This window comes from Dendronephthya gigantea, unplaced genomic scaffold, assembly GCF_004324835.1.
Source record: "Dendronephthya gigantea isolate DGI-Jeju-01 unplaced genomic scaffold, DenGig_1.0 000129F, whole genome shotgun sequence".
In the NCBI taxonomy this organism is placed as follows: domain Eukaryota; kingdom Metazoa; phylum Cnidaria; class Anthozoa; order Malacalcyonacea; family Nephtheidae; genus Dendronephthya; species Dendronephthya gigantea.
Window position 1 is genome coordinate 402,255 of NW_021163139.1, and position 17,235 is coordinate 419,489.

At 38.9% G+C, this 17,235-nt stretch overlaps 3 protein-coding genes across 3 annotated transcripts; all 3 read right to left on the bottom strand.

The window, feature by feature from the left end:
* Positions 1 to 103: 103 nt before the first annotated feature.
* LOC114535980 (mitochondrial import receptor subunit TOM22 homolog) lies at positions 104 to 1,844 on the bottom strand. Its single transcript, XM_028557323.1, has 3 exons — positions 1,757 to 1,844; positions 864 to 1,115; positions 104 to 425 (listed from the first exon to the last, which is right to left on the bottom strand). Exons 1-3 carry the CDS (start codon positions 1,808 to 1,810, stop codon positions 360 to 362), a joined length of 372 nt encoding a protein of 123 aa, XP_028413124.1. The 5' UTR covers positions 1,811 to 1,844; the 3' UTR covers positions 104 to 359.
* A 91-nt stretch (positions 1,845 to 1,935) lies between these two features.
* On the bottom strand, positions 1,936 to 10,698 carry LOC114535976 (serine/threonine-protein kinase/endoribonuclease IRE1-like). Its single transcript, XM_028557320.1, has 25 exons — positions 10,530 to 10,698; positions 10,266 to 10,374; positions 8,866 to 8,902; positions 8,609 to 8,678; positions 8,430 to 8,502; positions 8,213 to 8,347; positions 8,054 to 8,096; positions 7,830 to 7,885; positions 7,658 to 7,717; positions 7,251 to 7,437; positions 6,960 to 7,041; positions 6,314 to 6,576; positions 5,865 to 6,102; positions 5,443 to 5,542; positions 5,262 to 5,349; positions 5,102 to 5,174; positions 4,958 to 5,014; positions 4,592 to 4,751; positions 4,167 to 4,360; positions 3,949 to 4,093; positions 3,758 to 3,818; positions 3,602 to 3,671; positions 3,325 to 3,451; positions 3,126 to 3,193; positions 1,936 to 3,010 (listed from the first exon to the last, which is right to left on the bottom strand). The coding sequence occupies exons 1-25, from the start codon at positions 10,617 to 10,619 to the stop codon at positions 2,792 to 2,794; spliced, it is 2,805 nt and encodes a 934-aa protein (XP_028413121.1). The 5' UTR covers positions 10,620 to 10,698; the 3' UTR covers positions 1,936 to 2,791.
* A 331-nt stretch (positions 10,699 to 11,029) lies between these two features.
* On the bottom strand, positions 11,030 to 17,177 carry LOC114536036 (protein FAM227A-like). The gene is made up of 16 exons (XM_028557391.1): positions 17,061 to 17,177; positions 16,190 to 16,411; positions 16,020 to 16,073; positions 15,832 to 15,920; positions 15,700 to 15,750; positions 15,369 to 15,482; positions 14,932 to 14,994; positions 14,769 to 14,804; positions 14,400 to 14,631; positions 13,715 to 13,816; positions 13,094 to 13,512; positions 11,894 to 12,051; positions 11,699 to 11,776; positions 11,559 to 11,633; positions 11,360 to 11,432; positions 11,030 to 11,225 (listed from the first exon to the last, which is right to left on the bottom strand). Exons 1-16 carry the CDS (start codon positions 17,125 to 17,127, stop codon positions 11,139 to 11,141), a joined length of 1,920 nt encoding a protein of 639 aa, XP_028413192.1. The 5' UTR covers positions 17,128 to 17,177; the 3' UTR covers positions 11,030 to 11,138.
* Between the last annotated feature and the right edge of the window lie 58 nt (positions 17,178 to 17,235).

The window sequence follows — 17,235 nt, forward strand, 5'->3', positions numbered from 1 at the left end:
ACTAAAATATGTACCTAAAAATTTTTGTCACAAGCTTCCTACTGCTTTAGGTTAGCGCAAGGTTAGGGCATACATTATGAACTACATTCAAATTTTATTTATAAAATATTGATCGAAAGATAGTGACGTTTTCAGCAGTAAAGTAAAACTTGTAAATATATTTGTAAATATGTGGTTGAAATTAAAAGTTTTTCATAGTTATCTTGTTTAAATTGAGTTGGTTTACTGCACCATAGGATATACTTATTACTTGATAATGATGGGCAAGTATAAAATGTGCATACTTGCCAAGTGTTGAGTCATAGATATAAACAAAAAATCCATAGATTTTACCATGTCAATGTCCTCTCTGGCTCTTGTTACCTCAGTGCCATACCTGGACCTCCGAGTCCTGGGTTTGTGGCTGCTCCTGGACCAAGAAGAATCTAGCAAAGTTTGAATGATATTCAGGCAAGATATTGATGATATTGAGATTAAATTATTTGCAAAAGACCTTTCTCAAAACGACATCAAATGTGGATAGCCTGCATACATGATGTTGCAAGAATGAAACTTTGAAAGATTTATTGTGTGTTGCCACTTCAATGAGCAGTACTATAGTTGTTTTGTAGTTTGTACGTTTTCCAACCTGTTTGTATGTTTCAACCCGAAATGTTTGGACACCAATGTGCAGTGCAAAAGTGCGTCATTCATATGAAATTGCTCATATTTGCAACCAGCCAATCCAATGCATACACTAAAGATTGAACTAAATCCAATCACCAAGTTCCAATTTCAAGTTGATCCCCATTGGAAATCTATCATCTCACATTAAACCCAAGAATTAGGAATAAGACAGATGGAATCATTGAACATCTGCATACCTGTCTCTGTTGTTGTTTCTCAGCCTCCTCGGCTTGTGCTCTTTCAACCTCAAATATAAGTGGCAGCGCCAATACCATAAACGACGTGCTAACAATCCACAATGTACTACCACCAAAACTGTATAATTTCTTTGTTCCTTTGATGGCAAGATCTGTTGTTGTGCTGAAAAAGTTTCGTACACTTTCTGGAAACATTTCCGTGAGACCAATCAACCTTTCTGTAATAGTTTCATCCTCAATATCATCGAGGTTCTATGGAAGTTGATGTTAAAAAAAGAAAACTTAAGAATCTATTCAAAATACCACCCACTAACCTCTCTTCTCTAGCAGTAGATCTTAACCCTCCCCTTCAGGGAACTAGGAAAGTGCGTAACTAGAATATAAACGGCACCGCACATGATGTGAAACTTTTTTCTTTGGCTGACGGTCAAAAATACTTTGGCACTATCAAGAAAAATCGCTCTGCGATACGGAGTGTGAAAGAAAAGTTGTTGGACAAATTAAGAATACTAAAAGCTTTGATATTAATTTATGAATACATTTTTCTGCACCACTACCAAGTGTGAAATATAAAGGAAATTAGTCATAATTATCAATAAAAGTATTATTACAAATTTAGGGAAAGTAAAAAGCAGTATTTTAGGGTGCTGTATACCTCAATAGCTATTGAAACATACGAGTCTGTTGACATAGAAAAGCGTTCAATTTAACTGATCTTTAAAACTAAATCATACATGCAATATGATTGCACACGTGTTCAAAAATCATTTTGTAATAACTCTGTTATATTACTTATTTCATTGACCCTTATTAAAACATCGACTCAAAAAGATAGACGATAATAATATGTACTAAATGAAGAAAATTAAAAACAAAATCATAGAAAAACATACCTCTAATTCTTCGATTCTTGCTGAGGTAGCAGAATTACTTGGAGAGGAATCCATTTTGTAATATTTTTTCGACCATAATGGGAAACGTCATGTAAGAGAAATCATACCGTGTACGTGAATGGTGAAGTAATTATAGTATGGTTATGATAGAGTTAATTTTTAAAATCCGTCTGCATGTTGTTCACGCGAGGGCTTCAATAATTTTATGTACGAGGAATTTTATTTTATTTTCTACCTTGTTTTTTGTGAGCGTGATTGTGTTAAAAGCTACGTGCGTACGATCTAAATTCTGGTTGCCATTTGGTCGTTAGTCGTTACTAGTAGTCGCTATTTACTAGTGACATATAGGAGATGTGAAATAGTCTAGTTTAAATAATGACAATATTTTCTTCCACATCTGCCACAGGTCGTCCTGGGGACGATCAAATGGCAAGCAGTCCTCGAATGCCTCGAGAAAATTGCATATTCTGTCATAAAAATATTTTACATTGTTCTGGCTTTGGTAATAAGCATTCATGAAATTCATGATGATGCTAGCTTCAAGCCTGCAGGGTATCTTCACGCCTGCAGGGTATCTTCAAGCCTGCAGGGTAGCTTCAAGCCTGCAGGATAGCTTCAAGCCTGCAGGGTAGCTTCAAGCCCGCATGGATGCCCGCAGGGTAGCTTCAAGCCTGCAGGGTAGCTTCAAGCCCGCAGCTAGTTCCGCCACAAGCGTTGGAAGGCAATACCATTCCTCCAACAGCCAGGAATTCCAGTTCTCTTCTAATCCTTTGATAAATAGTCGCTTCCAGGTTTCCACATTAAATAAACATCTCTCAAGACCTGTCATCAAATACATCCAAAATCCTGTCACTTGACTGCAGTGCTTTCCAAATTCTACAGCTTTCACCTTCTGTGCATATACCAGAATCTCTGGTTCAGTGGTTCTTCGTATCTATCAAAAGGGTTTTGAATGCCTTTTTGAAACTCCAAATTTACCAAGGAGCACATTTTCTTAGCTTTTCTGTTTCCCAAGGATACACCGAAAGGCATAAATTACGAAACTTTCTCCGCGGCTTTTTTGACATTATCGTTCGTGTCAGGTCTGAGATCGTAATACGATTCAAATACAGGTTCGTGTTTGTAAGGTTTTACCACGTTGTACGTGTGCATGATTAAACGTGGAAAACGAGACGTGAAATATTTCACGTAACCGTCCGGAACACTGCCGAGCGAGAGCCGAACATCTTCGGGCAATTCACGATAATGGTGTTTCTGTGAAAGATAGGTTCGAGTTAGTTTGTCACGTTTTGTGAAGTGATTGGTCATGATAAACAAATTCTTAACTCAATTCAAAGAGGAAACAATTTAATGTCCAATGAATACATACTTTATTACGAATAGCTCGCAATAAATCTCGCACCAACTCCCCCCGATAGCTCCGAAATCTTCGAAGATCTAAACAAAATAAAGATCTAAAATGAAAATCTAAAATCGAAGATCTAAACAACTATCATTATTCTATGTAGATTATTTTGTGGGTTTCGGCGGTGAAGCGATATACCAAAGATCCTATTTATCATCCTCACCTCCTCGTAACTCTATCCCTAAGTGTACATTCCAATCGCCTCGTACCACTCGGATAGATTCTTTCTCTAACTCTTGTAGTAACGATGACTCGTTAGGATCCTCCTTCTCTATTCGGTCGCTCACGTCCTAGATTGAGAGATCGGAAGAACACTGTGAACATTGGTGGGACAAGGGTGAATGGTGTGGGAACGGGATATATGGTGTCAGACGAGGATGAATGGTGTGACACGAGGGTGTACCTATAGGTACACAAACAGTACTAAGATCTGCAATTACCTGTAAAAATGCCAGTTGTTTTGCTCGAGACCAGAAAAACGGATGTTTCAACACATTGTGAACTGTCGGCCTGAAAGAGGAAAGCGACTCTGTGTTAGCATGCAAAATAAGAACGTACCTGTCGTTTCACAAACCAGAGTCGTGACCACAGCTTACCTTTTAGTAGCATCTCCTTCAATCATTTGTTTGAGAAGTTCTTTTGTAGTATATTCACCCGCTGTAAAAACATGTTTAAAGACGCATATGTAATCTATTTTAGGCAGTTGTTATACCACATTTGATGCTAAGTTGTAATCCAAAACGTCAATCTATCGAATTTTGGCGATAAAAAATGATTCCCAGCTTACCATTACAATCCTTGATCATGTCGATATTGAAATCACCGTTGATGATGTTCGCTTGTTGTTTGAACCTGTCACCAAATGGATGCAATCCACCAGACAAGATGTAGTAGAAAATACATCCAGCGGAAAATATGTCCACAGCTCGTGTCTAGAAAAGAAGCGAGTGGTAACTAATTGAGAATAATCCAGGACGTTTTTATGGTGTTAATCTGACAACTTACCATTTTACACTCTGGTCTGAACATCTCGGGAGCAATCCATCCATCAGTACCGATAGCCCCAGACTGCGACGTGATAGAGTGTCGACCATGAGCTAGCCTCTTGCAAAGGCCAAAATCTGACAACATCGCCTTGACTTCCCCTTTGGCATTCGGTTTCGAGATGAGAATGTTGTGCGGCTTTATATCACGATGAACTGAAAGAGAAGGGATGAATTACGGGAGGAAAATTGAACAAAGCCAAAGGAAGGCTTGCTTGACTCTCGAATAGCTTATAGAATCTTGCTCTCCCACAGTTCTAAACTTCCCTCTTTGTGATGGTTTTACTCGTGGAAGAACTTGGTAAAGTATTTTTGGTAAACGAAGCTCTTGCCCCCGAGTGTTATGAAAGACACATGCTCTACACAACACTGCATCAAAGCGCATACCGATGTTTAAGGAGTGAAGATGACTGAGACCCATCATCGTCTGTTCCAATAACTCAATTGGTTCAAGTCCGTGACGATCAAATGTTGAATCTTCCACATACTCTTGAACAGTTGCTGCGCACAGCTCGATCGCAATGTAACGAAACTGCGGAGTCTCCTCCTGAAAGATGAAAAATAGGAGACTTTAAGTATCACCGACTCCAAAACACGCCATGTCGATTTGGATTGGCTTTAGAGAGAATTTTCCCCATCGAAGCAACTCAGCCTCTACTTAAACCGTATCACTCGTTTTTTCACAGGTACCCCCCCCCCCTTCTCTTTCTTCCTCCACCCTCCCCCTGAATAAAAAGTCGCGAGTAAACTTACTGTGCAGAAATAGCGAATAACATTTCGATGCTCATCTGACTCTCGTAGCAGAGCCACCTTAAAGAAAAAAGTTGAACTTAGATTCTACACGAGTTCAAATAGAAATCATTGTCTCCATTGAAAATAATCATTACCAATCATTACCTCGTTGTTGGCGAAGCTGAAACACTCTGGTATGATGCGTTTAACAGCGACACTTCTGTTTTCAAATTTCCCCCTGAGAAAGACGGAGACATACATCATATCTTTGTACAGCGTATTGATCCCTAGGATGGAGCTAGACCTTTTAGCCTTCACCACTTACTTGTACACAGCGGTCCCCTCGCAACCCCTACCAAGTAAATCTTTGGGGTTGTAGGAAATTTTTCCAACCGTGATCAAACTTGACGAAGCTAAAAACAAGAATCTCGAGTTAGTTCTGGCTGAATTCGACTCCAAAAGCTTAAATGGAAGAGTGATCCTCTTGTGAGATTCGTCTATCTTACCATCATCATCACTTGCGCTGATGTTACCGTGCTCTGGTGTGTTCACGGTGAGACCACCAGGTACATCAACTGGTGGTATGACATTTGCGGTGGTACGCTTCTGTAAACGGATAAACAACGTTATGATAAGTCGTAAATACTGGTATTCAGCCTGTCCCCAAACAACTGGTATATCTCTTTCAACAATCATCACCAAGACTGGCCAAGCCACCACCACAAGACATCATCATTAACATCATCACCACCAACCATAACCACAAATCCACAATCATAAAACACACGCCACGACCTAGCTGAGAGATTTGAAGGCCTTTCCCCATGGCGCTACCGTTGTACCTCTTTATTTCGGCACCCCCACAAGCCTGAATCTCAGGGCAACCCCCCTCCCGCCCTGACTAGAACAAAACATGAACTCCACCCACCTCAATATAGAATAACACGATAAGAATAAGGGGTATGCCAATGGTTGCCAAAATTGTGTACAACAAGCGTTCGTGCATCTTCAACATCTCCATGACTTGTTCTTGAGACATATTATCTTTTTCATTACTCTCCTTCAAACCACCAGCATCATCTTCGTCTTCGTAATAACGAACATCATCGTATTCGGCCGACTTTGGGTTGGGTATAAACGGATCTGCCAGATGGGTGATCCTGAATCTTAACAGAGAGAAGCGTTGGTTTTTATCGTTTCAGGAAAAGGGATTGGAACCAAATGAGATACTACGTACAGGAGATTCTTACTAAAGCATCTGTCATCACAAATGTTTGTGAATCAAGTCGAAAGGTAGGTAGAAAATCGATGAAGACTTTACAGACCCTGGATAGGTTATGCCCTATGGTCCTTTTTACAACCATTACCACCACCAACCTTGGCGAAGCATCCAGGGGTATTTTATGATTCCCAACAGCGATTGTATTTTGCTCTTCCTTGGATTTCTTCGTGCGTGGCTTATTATCTCTCTTTGTATCTGATTTCTCCTCAATCTTTCCTGGAGTCTTGTTCTGTTTCTCGTTTTTCAGTTTGGAACTCTCTCCACCAATCACCATCTTGATGAGGTGATCATGTGGTTGGATTGACTGCGCTGGTTTGGCAGATGTCTCGCGCGGCCCGTCGATGAGAGGGACCTTGGGCTATTAAGTTATTCATAGGGAAAAATTCAGCCAGTTACTCGCTAATTTACCAATGTATTTGACTACTTAGACTTGATGATTGTAATCATAATCCCAAACAAAAATCACCATCCCAAAATCAGCGCCCAGTAAAAAAAGATGTTTAATTTGGGATGATACTGTAGCAGATATTGAGATATTTCATTCGACAATATACTCAATCGTAATGAGACGAAACATTGCAATTCAGGCAGGCTATTCTAGATTTTCCATGTCTTTTTGGTTGAACAAACGACTGCAGTGATCCGACAAAATCATTGTAAGCAACTATAGTTGGTTTAAGCCAACAAGCTGAGAGCAAACGAAGCCAAGATTCAAGTCATTTTGGCATTCCATTAAACTACCTCAATAAGTTGAGTTCCTTCCTCTATCACCGATGGTAAGGCATACAGTCTTCCCTCGTGTTCACCGATGTACAAGGTAGCACTGAAAAAAAATTCGATGTATTTCTTTACTGAAATTGACTAGATTGAAGCACTGATGATTGTCTTTGTTTTCCCAAGGCTTTCATGGGATATGCAACTGGAATTTTCAATTGGAATATCGTCTGTTTAGTCTACAGTTTCCTCTGCAACACAAACAAAGCTTAACTCTTTGAATGAGATATTTTGTTTGCCACAAATTTCGATACTTACTCAAAATATAACTCGCCAGAATCCACGAACTTTGTCCCAGTTTTATCAGCAACAGTCATATTGTCTGTTAATTTTCTTAACGTTTCTTTAGCGATGTGCGTGATGGGAACTTGGATCAAGCTGTCGCCGTCCCATTCGTATATGCCAACAACCGGAGAATCAAATATCTTTTGCCAGTGGATTTTGCCTGGGGAATTGGACATGAATGTAAATTGTGACAAATGAGAGGGGGGATTAGAGGGCGAAAAGAGAGGCACTAGAGGGAGAATTAGAAGGGGTGAATGAGAGGGGGAATAGAAAGGGTGATGTGAAAAGAGGGGGGGGGGGGGTGAGAGAGGGAAATTGAACAAGAAATGAGATGGAGGGATACAAAAGGAAAAATTTATATCTTTGAATTTATCACATACCTGAATCCATTTCCATTGAAACAAACATACCATCTGAACTGGATGCAAAGTGGAACATATCTGAATGATTGAAAATAAATCAGCCTCAATGCTGTAACGGTTATGCCTTGCTGAATAAAAATGGTAAGGTTTTCATACAGAGTAGCTATGTAGACACACACACATGACATACCATGCTCCATTTGCTTATTGTTAACTGAGGCATATTCTAAATACGTAGCGTTCCACCTGAAAAAATAGTTATAATTGTCAGAAGGAGGTAAATGGCTAAAATTATGTGATGGTGCTACTCTGACTTCTCATTGTCGTCAAGCTAATTTTTCACCCCGTCCTGTTGGTAACTCACAGTAGTACGAATGGTTAAAATGCAGTTGGATATGGTCAATGTTGCAATACCTTTTCTCTCTTGTTTTACCATCATACATTGTTACAATGTATTCTTAAAAAAACACAAAGATTGCATATGAATTCTTTGAGTCTAGTTTATCAAATGAATCCCAATCACAGAGTCAGATATAAGTAAATAAACAGTAAATGTATACAAGTTTAACCAACCTGTTCTACCAAGGAATATAGGAGCCTTTCCACTAGTCATGCTGGGGCAAACAGTTTGTGAGTCATCTATGGATAACGTCTGTAGTTTAAGGCCTGTTTCTGGGTCAATGGCATACCAGACATCAGATTTACGACCTGAAATCACACAAGTAAGTTAAAAAACTCTAGCATATTTGGTGTGCCTACAGCTAAAGGTTCTCTCAAAACAGTGACATACCTATATACATCATTCCATCGCCACTTCTGCATGGTGATGCCTGAACTAATTCAGGAATCGTAAAAGGTAATTTCTAAATAAAAATAATTATAAGAATCTATTGCTGTGATACTGGTAGTTACTGAATTTTTATACTTCACTAAAGCCACCTTCAACACACAACCAGCCACAGTGTTTACCTTCAGTCCTTCAGGCATGGCACCAAAAGCGTAAAGACTTCCGTCATGAGGATCAGGAAGGAAAACCGACCTTTGAAAAATAACAAAAAATGAAACAAACCTGGCAAACATGAATTGCCAACTACTGCAGGCTAAATTCGGTCTATATACTGATCAAGTCTTGTATGTCTATTACTTGGTGGTAAGCTAAGCCAAGGAAAATGCTTTATCAGTGAAGGGGTATTAAGCTAATTAATCAAATATTGTTCATTTCTTACCCTGGTCTTAGCGGAAACTTAGATTGCAACACCGGATCTACATGGAATGAAAAATTTGTTGTGAGATTTTACTCATGAAAAATGAGCCTACTATTGTAGGCAGTTTCAAAGATATTGATCAAAGTGATAGACAAACTACTTGAAAAACCTATGATCTGCTTAATTTCAGGTAATCAATCTATCAGCTCAAGATGTTATGTGTCTGATGGTTAACAGATTCAGACCAAACCAAATTCTTTCTCTAACTAACACATAAAAACAAGTTGCCATGCCAGTAATAGGTAGATTTAACTTAAGAATGTTCCCATCAAGGGTGCCTCACTCATGGAGGAACACCACACCATTTTTGGCTAGTTCCATGATATCTTTAATGTTCCGTCCTTAATCTAAATCTGCTCAAACCGCAGAAGCTTTCTTAAGAAACTTTTCTTGGTTATCCAAATCACTCTCTGTGAAATGTTTACAACATGATAGCAATCAAAATAGAAACCAGGCATAGGGCAAAAAGGAAATTACAACCATAAATGTACGTATATTAAAAATATCAGATTGCATCAGCCATACAAATTGTCAATCATCCAATATTTAAATTGGTTTCCTGCAATAAGTTCACATAACGAATCAGCAATATTGATATACAAGTATACATACAATATTCTATAGAATTTTAATGTAATCATTATAATTTTTCACTATAGGTTAACTTCCATTGCAATTGCCTATAAAATTGTCATCCAATCTTGAGCTAATTGCGATGGAATATGTTTGGGAAAAGTCGGAGGGAATTACCTAAATTAGCCTCACAAAAGGACAGCTGCTATCGTAAAATAAACAGCAATTATAACGGGGTCTCCTTTGTAGCACTTTGCTACAGGCGACTGAAATGAACAACAGAGGCAAATAACGTTCATTTTTTCACAATCAAAGCAATTTAAAACTAATCTGATACGACTTTCGCGTCAAACAAGCATGAATAATTTAAGACGCGTTCTCACCTAAACGATAGTCGATAGCTATGTCTGCGTGTTTACAAAAACAAAAATAAAAGCTAGTTAAACACAACAGGCCCTTTTCATATGGCCCACGTGAAACCACAAAGGAGTACATTCGCTGAAAACCAAACTAAAATCGCTTCGAAATTAGCTGGAGCTCGTGTTAAAGCGACTTAAATGAGACAAAGGGTTAACCAGCCAGCCATTACAAGTGGTTGTATTCTGTTTTACATCAATAGTATGAAGGAAGCAAGAGTTAAAGTAATTAATCATTTTACTCAATATAAACCAAAAATACGTTGAAATATATACCCTTTCGACACATTGGGGTGAAATAGCTACGATAGACCGCTTCTTTTTACGACAAACACAAGTTCTGGTTTATAGAGTTTCGGTTGGGAAGTTTACCTTCTTTGAATGACCACTTGATATGACCTGTCTTTTTACGAACTGCATGCATGCTGCCATCAATCGTTGAAACAAATAAATACGAATTTGGTACGCTCAGGGAATGCTTCTGTAAAGAGACGGATAATATATATAAAATAATAATGAAATTACTTGAAAATCACTACTTTTAAATCGTCTTCTAAATAGGTTAGTTGTTGCAAATTATAAGATTAGAAGACAAATTCAATGCAGCAGTGATTCGAACATTTATCAACCACAAACCTTATCGTCTGTCGAGGAGGCGAAATAGCTCAGAATCCCGATAAATAAAAGCAGAATGAACGCGAAGTACGTCTTAGGACCGATCCTCATCTTCGAGGCGGCCAAGGAGTTTCAAATCGCTTTCAAAACGTATAAAATTTGTCCATAAACAGAAAATTTGTAACTATTATAATGAACAAAGAGAGAATACCGGATATTACAAAAACAACAAGGAACAGTGTTCACGTCCGAAAAGTGTAATTGGCTAATAATACGTGCAATCTCATTGGTTGAAACCGAACCCGGGGAAATGAACCGGATGAAATCACCTTGGATCAATCCCCGGTCGTAGCCCTGGCAGGTGAAGGGTCACACCATAGTGTAGGGGTGATTTAGAATCAAGATCCGTTCCACCGACCTCCCTTCTTCGTGGGCGAGCTCTCCACTCACATGAGTTGCAGAGATCCTGGTCAATGTACGCCAGAATTTGGATATTCTTACTGTAAAATTAGCATCAACAATACTTACGACGCATCTCTAATATAATTGTGCATGCATGTCTATAAAAATCAAATATCAGACGCATATTAAAATAGGATAATTATATCTATATACAAAGAAATTTACATATTACGACTTAAATAATTCTTCATCTAGTTTTAACATGTTCGCTATCGACGCGGATATCAATTTCTCGTTCTCCGGAGTGTCTTCTTTCTAGAGGAAAATAATGGGTATTTTCAATATATGACGGGGTAAAAGTAGACTGTTCATTCACGTTGGGTGAGGGGTCCGGTCCTACCTCTTTCCCCACGTTACCTCGTGATGATCCATATTATATCGATACTTACGGCCAATCGAAGAAGGATTAAATCACTTATTTTCTTCACTTCTTTTTGTCGCGACAACACTTGCATTTCTTTCCTTTTTAAGAAGCAAGAAAAATATCAAAGATTCATCACCATGGGTGATGGCGCTCGTGCAATGGTACTCTCGTAATCAAGGGAAACAATAAACAAACTGATGAAAAAAAGAGAATTTTTTCCATACTTTTTGAATTCCTCTCTGTCCTTCCTCTGTTGCCGTCCAAAAACCGCTCTTTCATTTGACATTTGATCTAGCAAGCTTGAGAAGGAACTAAATTAATATTTACATGACGTTCAGAGAAAGAAAAAGGACGAGTATTTTACCATTGTATTTGCCTCTCAAGGTTGTGAGAAGATTTCAGCGACTCTTTGATGACATCACTATACGTTGGCGCATTTATACTGAAACCATCAAGAAAAATACTTGACAAAGAAAGGCGCATTTCAATCCCACCCCTTGACAATTTTTCGTAGAGTATCTGACTGGCTACGTTTGCCTACACTCTAAGTAAAGGATACGGGGGTAGTTTGTCGATTTCTGTCCTTTGTACGAGGATTGAGGTCCCGGAATCTTTCGCAAGCCGCTTGTTCTGAAGGAAATGCTTCACCAACGGACTTTGGCCATGAAGATCAAAAACAACCTTTTGGAATTCCGGGCCTTTTCCCGCATGACAAGACTGTGAAAAGAAGAATTACGTTTAATTCTATTCAAGAAACTAAATAACTTGAGTTGAACTCACATCTCCGAGCTTCCAGGTCAGTCATTTTTCGGCTAATACGACCATGGTCGTATTCGTCATTTTCCGGCAAATACGACCATGGTACGACCATGGTCGTATTCGTCATTTTCCGGCCAATACGACCATGGTCGTATTCGTCATTTTCCGGCAAATACGACCATGATACGACCATGGTCGTATTCGTCATTTTCCGGCCAATGTCGTATTCGTCATTTTCCGGCCAATACGACCATGGTCGTATTCGTCATTTTCCGGCAAATACGACCATGATACGACCATGGTCGTATTCGTCATTTTCCGGCCAATGTCGTATTCGTCATTTTCCGGCCAATACGACCATGGTCGTATTCGTCATTTTCCGGCAAATACGACCATGATACGACCATGGTCGTATTCGTCATTTTCCGGCCAATGTCGTATTCGTCATTTTCCGGCCAATACGACCATGGTCGTATTCGTCATTTTCCGGCAAATACGACCATGATACGACCATGGTCGTATTCGTCATTTTCCGGCCAATGTCGTATTCGTCATTTTCCGGCCAATACGACCATGGTCGTATTCGTCATTTTCCGGCAAATACGACCATGATACGACCATGGTCGTATTCGTCATTTTCCGGCAAATACGACCATGATACGACCATGGTCGTATTCGTCATTTTCCGGCCAATACGACCATGGTCGTATTCGTCATTTTCCGGCCAATACGACCATGATACGACCATGGTCGTATTCGTCATTTTTCGGCCAATACGACCATGGTCGTATTCGTCATTTTCCAGCAAATACGACCATGGTCGTATTCGTCATTTTCCGGCCAATACGACCATGATACGACCATGGTTGTATTCGTCATTTTGCATTCATCATGGTTGTACACCAGAGCTCATAGAGAACCCGGTAGCTGAATTATTTCACCACAAATGTCCCTATGAGACCCTCAGACAGCCCCTGAAACCCTGAGTAAGCCTCTTTACCTCGCGTTTTCTTGAATTTCTCAGCAACGACGAATCACCTGTATTTGTTGACTGAAAGGAGTTAGAAATATTTAATTTAGGATCAGAATGTGTTTCATTTCTCTCAACCAATTTCTCCCCTGGTTGGACTGCCTCTAGTCGGCTAAAACTCATCCTGAGCGATGATCTTTTATTCGAGGTAACCGTTTCGTTATTGGCCGTGACGTTCTCGTCACTCTCGTTTATACGATGTATACTCCTGAGAGATGATTTCTTCTTTGCAACTTGTTCTTCAGAGACAGGCACAGCTGTCAGCTCATCTGCGAACGACCTACGACCGTAAACTCTCGACATTCTCCGTCCTCGCTCGGGCTTTCCGACTTGTGAAGGATGATTCATACTTTGAACGGATTCCGAGCCGAATAAACCCAGAGCGAATTCTAAAAAAAAGCGGGAAAAGTTTTGGGTTCGATGGTGCGCTAAATACTGACACTTAGAGCGAGAAAAATTATACATAAGTTGCTCTCAATTGAGTATATCATTTTGAAATACCATTCTGTCGTTTGAAACTATGAATTTTGGCTTTAAAAACGGAGGTTTAACATGAGTTTATTTCAACTCTTCTCCAAACATGAGCGTTACCTTTTGAGACATTTTTTTGAATCTCTTCCTCTTTGTTCATGCCTTCTGGTTCAAGAGATGCCAGAGGCCATTTCTCCCAAACACGCCGAATAGGCCGCGTTCCTAAACCAATGAATGAAAATAAGTTAGTTTAGGTTTCCTTCTGTAGTAACACTGGATCAATAAGAGATGATTCTTACTAGACCTCTAGAAAGAACAGTTTAGAACTGATAGAGCTATCCAGTATAAATAAAGTTAGTTTAGTTTAGGTTTCCTCCTGTAGTAACACTGGACCAATAAGAGATGATCCTTACTGGACCTCTAGGAAGAGCAGTTTAGAACTGATAGAGCTATCCAGTATAAATAAAGTTAGTTTAGTTTAGGTTTCCTCCTGTAGTAACACTGGACCAATAAGAGATGATCCTTACTGGACCTCTAGGAATTAAGAGCAGTTTAGAACTGATAGAGCTATCCAGTATAAATAAAGTTAGTTTAGTTTAGGTTTCCTCCAGTAGCAACACTGGATCAATAAGAGATGATCCTTACTGGACCTCTAGAAAGAACAGTCATAGAACTGATAGAGCTATCGAGTATAAATAAAGTTAGTTTAGTTTAGGTTTCCTCCTGTAGAAACACTGGATCAATAAGAGATGATATTCAGACCTTTTCTAATACTTTGGCTAATGCAGTAAATTATTACGCTTACCCACAATCCACAGGAATATAACATCGGCAAGATCTTGTTTGAAACGATCGTCAAACTGCCGGTAGGAAGTCGGAAATGCTCGACAAAATACGGTGTAAACCGCTTGAGATACCAGAGACGGAAAACGCTTGAAGAATGCCTCACGATGAATATTTTCAGAGCCACTTATGATAAGGTTGACGTAATTGCACGCTACGCGAGAGAACAGCTGACTTTGCACCTCGGGACACGACTGAAATAAAAATCGATTTTTTTACATGAATCTCCTGGCAATCGGGCGACTTGACGGTCAATCGCTAAACAATTCTCTGGCATCGTAGATCGGTCCTCAAACAGGTTAATAAATAAAAGATTTGCAATTAACAATACCTGATACTTTTCAATAAAGAACCACCAAAAAATGTCCTGCAAAAACCGAAAATAAAGTTTAAGAATTCTTAGAAATGCACAGCTTTTTTTACCAGTGATTTTGAGATGAAGATGTTTAAGCTGAAGAAAAAACACGAATCAGCACTGGAGTTTCTAAGAATACCTGAACAATGGCTTGAGATGGAGAGCTGTGAAACATTCTTTTAAATTCTTTTCTAAAACTGGGCTGGGAAAAAGAGAAAATAGAAAAGTCGATTAGTTTTCAGTTATATATGCAGTAGCGTAGCCAGTCTGTCAATCTGTCCCGCTATGCTAGTATTTTGGTGTTCACTGACTGTGAAAACAATAGATTTCTAAAGACAAGAATAATTATAACTCGAAATTTACATAGCGGGACAAAATCGTCAGGCTGGCTACGCCACTGGTTATATGATTGTTGGAAAAAAAACACACGAAAAAACAGCGAACATCAAAACATGTTCTGCGAAGTGTTTACTTTACAAAAGGAAAATTATCTCCAAATATTGCAAGGTTTGTGCACGCTGACAAATTTCTCTGGTGAGTCAGTGAGTGGTGCTGTAGTTGACAAAATAGACTTACTTTCTTCAGCAAATCTTCCTGAGCGCGGGTAACGATGTCTAAAACATGTTTCGTTGACAGAGAGGCCGGTAACGGAGTCAGTTCGTCTTTATTGAACCCGGGAAAAGTGTGTAACTAAAAAATGTTGCATCATTTTGTCATCAAGAAATATGAATTGCATGATAACTGCCTTTCAGCAAGTTTGCTTTCAAGCATAGACTAGTCGCAATTAATTTCGATTTTCTGGTGAGAAATTCCGAGATCCAAAGCAACAATCATATTTGCAACAATCATGTCACAGATAAAACTACATGTTTGTGAAAGTAAAACTTTGCAATGCACTACACCATACCTCTACCAGCATGGGCCTTTTAGAAACGGCTGTTGTTGGGTTATTGTGAACCTAAAAAGTTTGATATCATATCAATCTTTTGTTTGGCAAACAATACAAAACCCATCATATATTTATCTCCACATGCAGTACCTTGGTTAATAGTTTCTTCTTGTACCGATTTTCAGCAAGTTTTGTCTCTTCTTCGCCAACATGAAGAGGATTTCCATTTTTAGCCATGACTTGAAAGTTAGAATATAAAATGATAGATTATACTTAAACCTTTGATGACTGGATTCAGTGGTATATATCTTCCTCATGGTAGGACATTACCAACTCACCAGTTCTCATTGAATAAACGCCTGCAAACTTATTCACATCTTTCTTCGCTTTCTCTGCAATAAAAATTTGAGAAAATAATATCTCGACCATAAACCAGAAATGACTGAAATGATTTTCATGAACTACAATGAAATTATCAAAGAACCAAAGCTGATATCAAGTTATCAACCTCTTGTTGAAACGTTGGATCTGCTTGCGACATTTTTTGGAAACCGGTAATCAATTTCAAGATTTCCAAAACCGAAAACGTTGTCGTTACTCGATGATGTTTGAACGTCTGCGTAACTGTCAATAACTAGTTCACTCTCTGGGCAGAATGAGGTCAACTCTGTGTCCAAGCTGCTTATTTTCTTACTGATGGCATCGATGGAGTCCACTCTACCAGCTGGAGCTGTGATAAGTCAAGGAGTGTCAACTGTGGGAGGGTGAGAAGAATGAGGCTGAAGAGAGGATGATGAGAGATGAATGGGAATAAAGAAGGGGTGGGGGGAAAAATGGGGATAAAGTGGATGGAAGCATGTGGTAAGGGAGAGTGGTAGGTGTGAAAAGGAGATGTTGATAACTGCGAAAAGGGAGAAAAAAGTGGAGGGGAAATATGTGACAAAGGATAAAGAGAAGGTTGGGGCAAAAGTGATATGGAAGGAAAGATAAGAAAGTAAGGGCAGTCATAGGATATGGTATGGCTGCAAAATACTATGCCATTTTCTTGCACAAATTCCACAGAAAATCGTTAAATATAGAGAAGACGGTGTCACTTTCTAATTACTTCAAATATACATTTATACTAAAACAGCAAATATAAAACGTTTCGTCATCCAATGTGTTACAAATGCGGGTTATATACTGAACTTTCATTTCACAAAGCCTCCAATATTAATAATTTTGCAAAGACAGAACAATTATCGTCTTAGTAGGATTTACGATCAAAGTTCAATACGCGATGCAACAGCCAATTACTTCTAAAGTAAAAAAATACACAACTCATATTTTATTAAAACGCAATCAAGATCAAAGGAAATGAGAAGGAAATAAGAGGATACATGACAATGATTGGCTTCTCTCGTCAAAATCATCAACTAAACCATTCAAATTGAACGAATGAGACATTTTTTTTAATATATTCTGGTTTCTTGTTCATTTTTAATCCGCCATATTGATATCCTAATCAAGCTGTTGCCTGGCAACGTGAGGTTCTGAACACGGGAATTATGCTAA

Bases quoted from the DNA above. Each gene is read 5' to 3' on its own strand.
- LOC114535980 (XM_028557323.1), bottom strand. From the start codon at position 1,810: ATGGATTCCTCTCCAAGTAATTCTGCTACCTCAGCAAGAATCGAAGAA. The intron at 1,116-1,756 runs GTATGTTTTTCT...CAACTTCCATAG, and splicing joins CAAGAATCGAAGAATTAGAG to AACCTCGATGATATTGAGGA. The intron at 426-863 runs GTATGCAGATGT...AAACTTTGCTAG, and splicing joins AGAAACAACAACAGAGACAG to ATTCTTCTTGGTCCAGGAGC.
- LOC114535976 (XM_028557320.1), bottom strand. From the start codon at position 10,619: ATGAGGATCGGTCCTAAGACGTACTTCGCGTTCATTCTGCTTTTATTT. The intron at 5,175-5,261 runs GTAAGTGGTGAA...CGTCTTTCTCAG, and splicing joins GAGGGGACCGCTGTGTACAA to GGGGAAATTTGAAAACAGAA. The intron at 3,452-3,601 runs GTAATTGCAGAT...CTCTCAATCTAG, and splicing joins AACAACTGGCATTTTTACAG to GACGTGAGCGACCGAATAGA.
- LOC114536036 (XM_028557391.1), bottom strand. From the start codon at position 17,127: ATGTCTCATTCGTTCAATTTGAATGGTTTAGTTGATGATTTTGACGAG. The intron at 16,412-17,060 runs GTATCCTCTTAT...GACTTATCACAG, and splicing joins GAGAAGCCAATCATTGTCAT to CTCCAGCTGGTAGAGTGGAC. The intron at 15,751-15,831 runs GTACTGCATGTG...CAAACTTTTTAG, and splicing joins AGAAGAAACTATTAACCAAG to GTTCACAATAACCCAACAAC.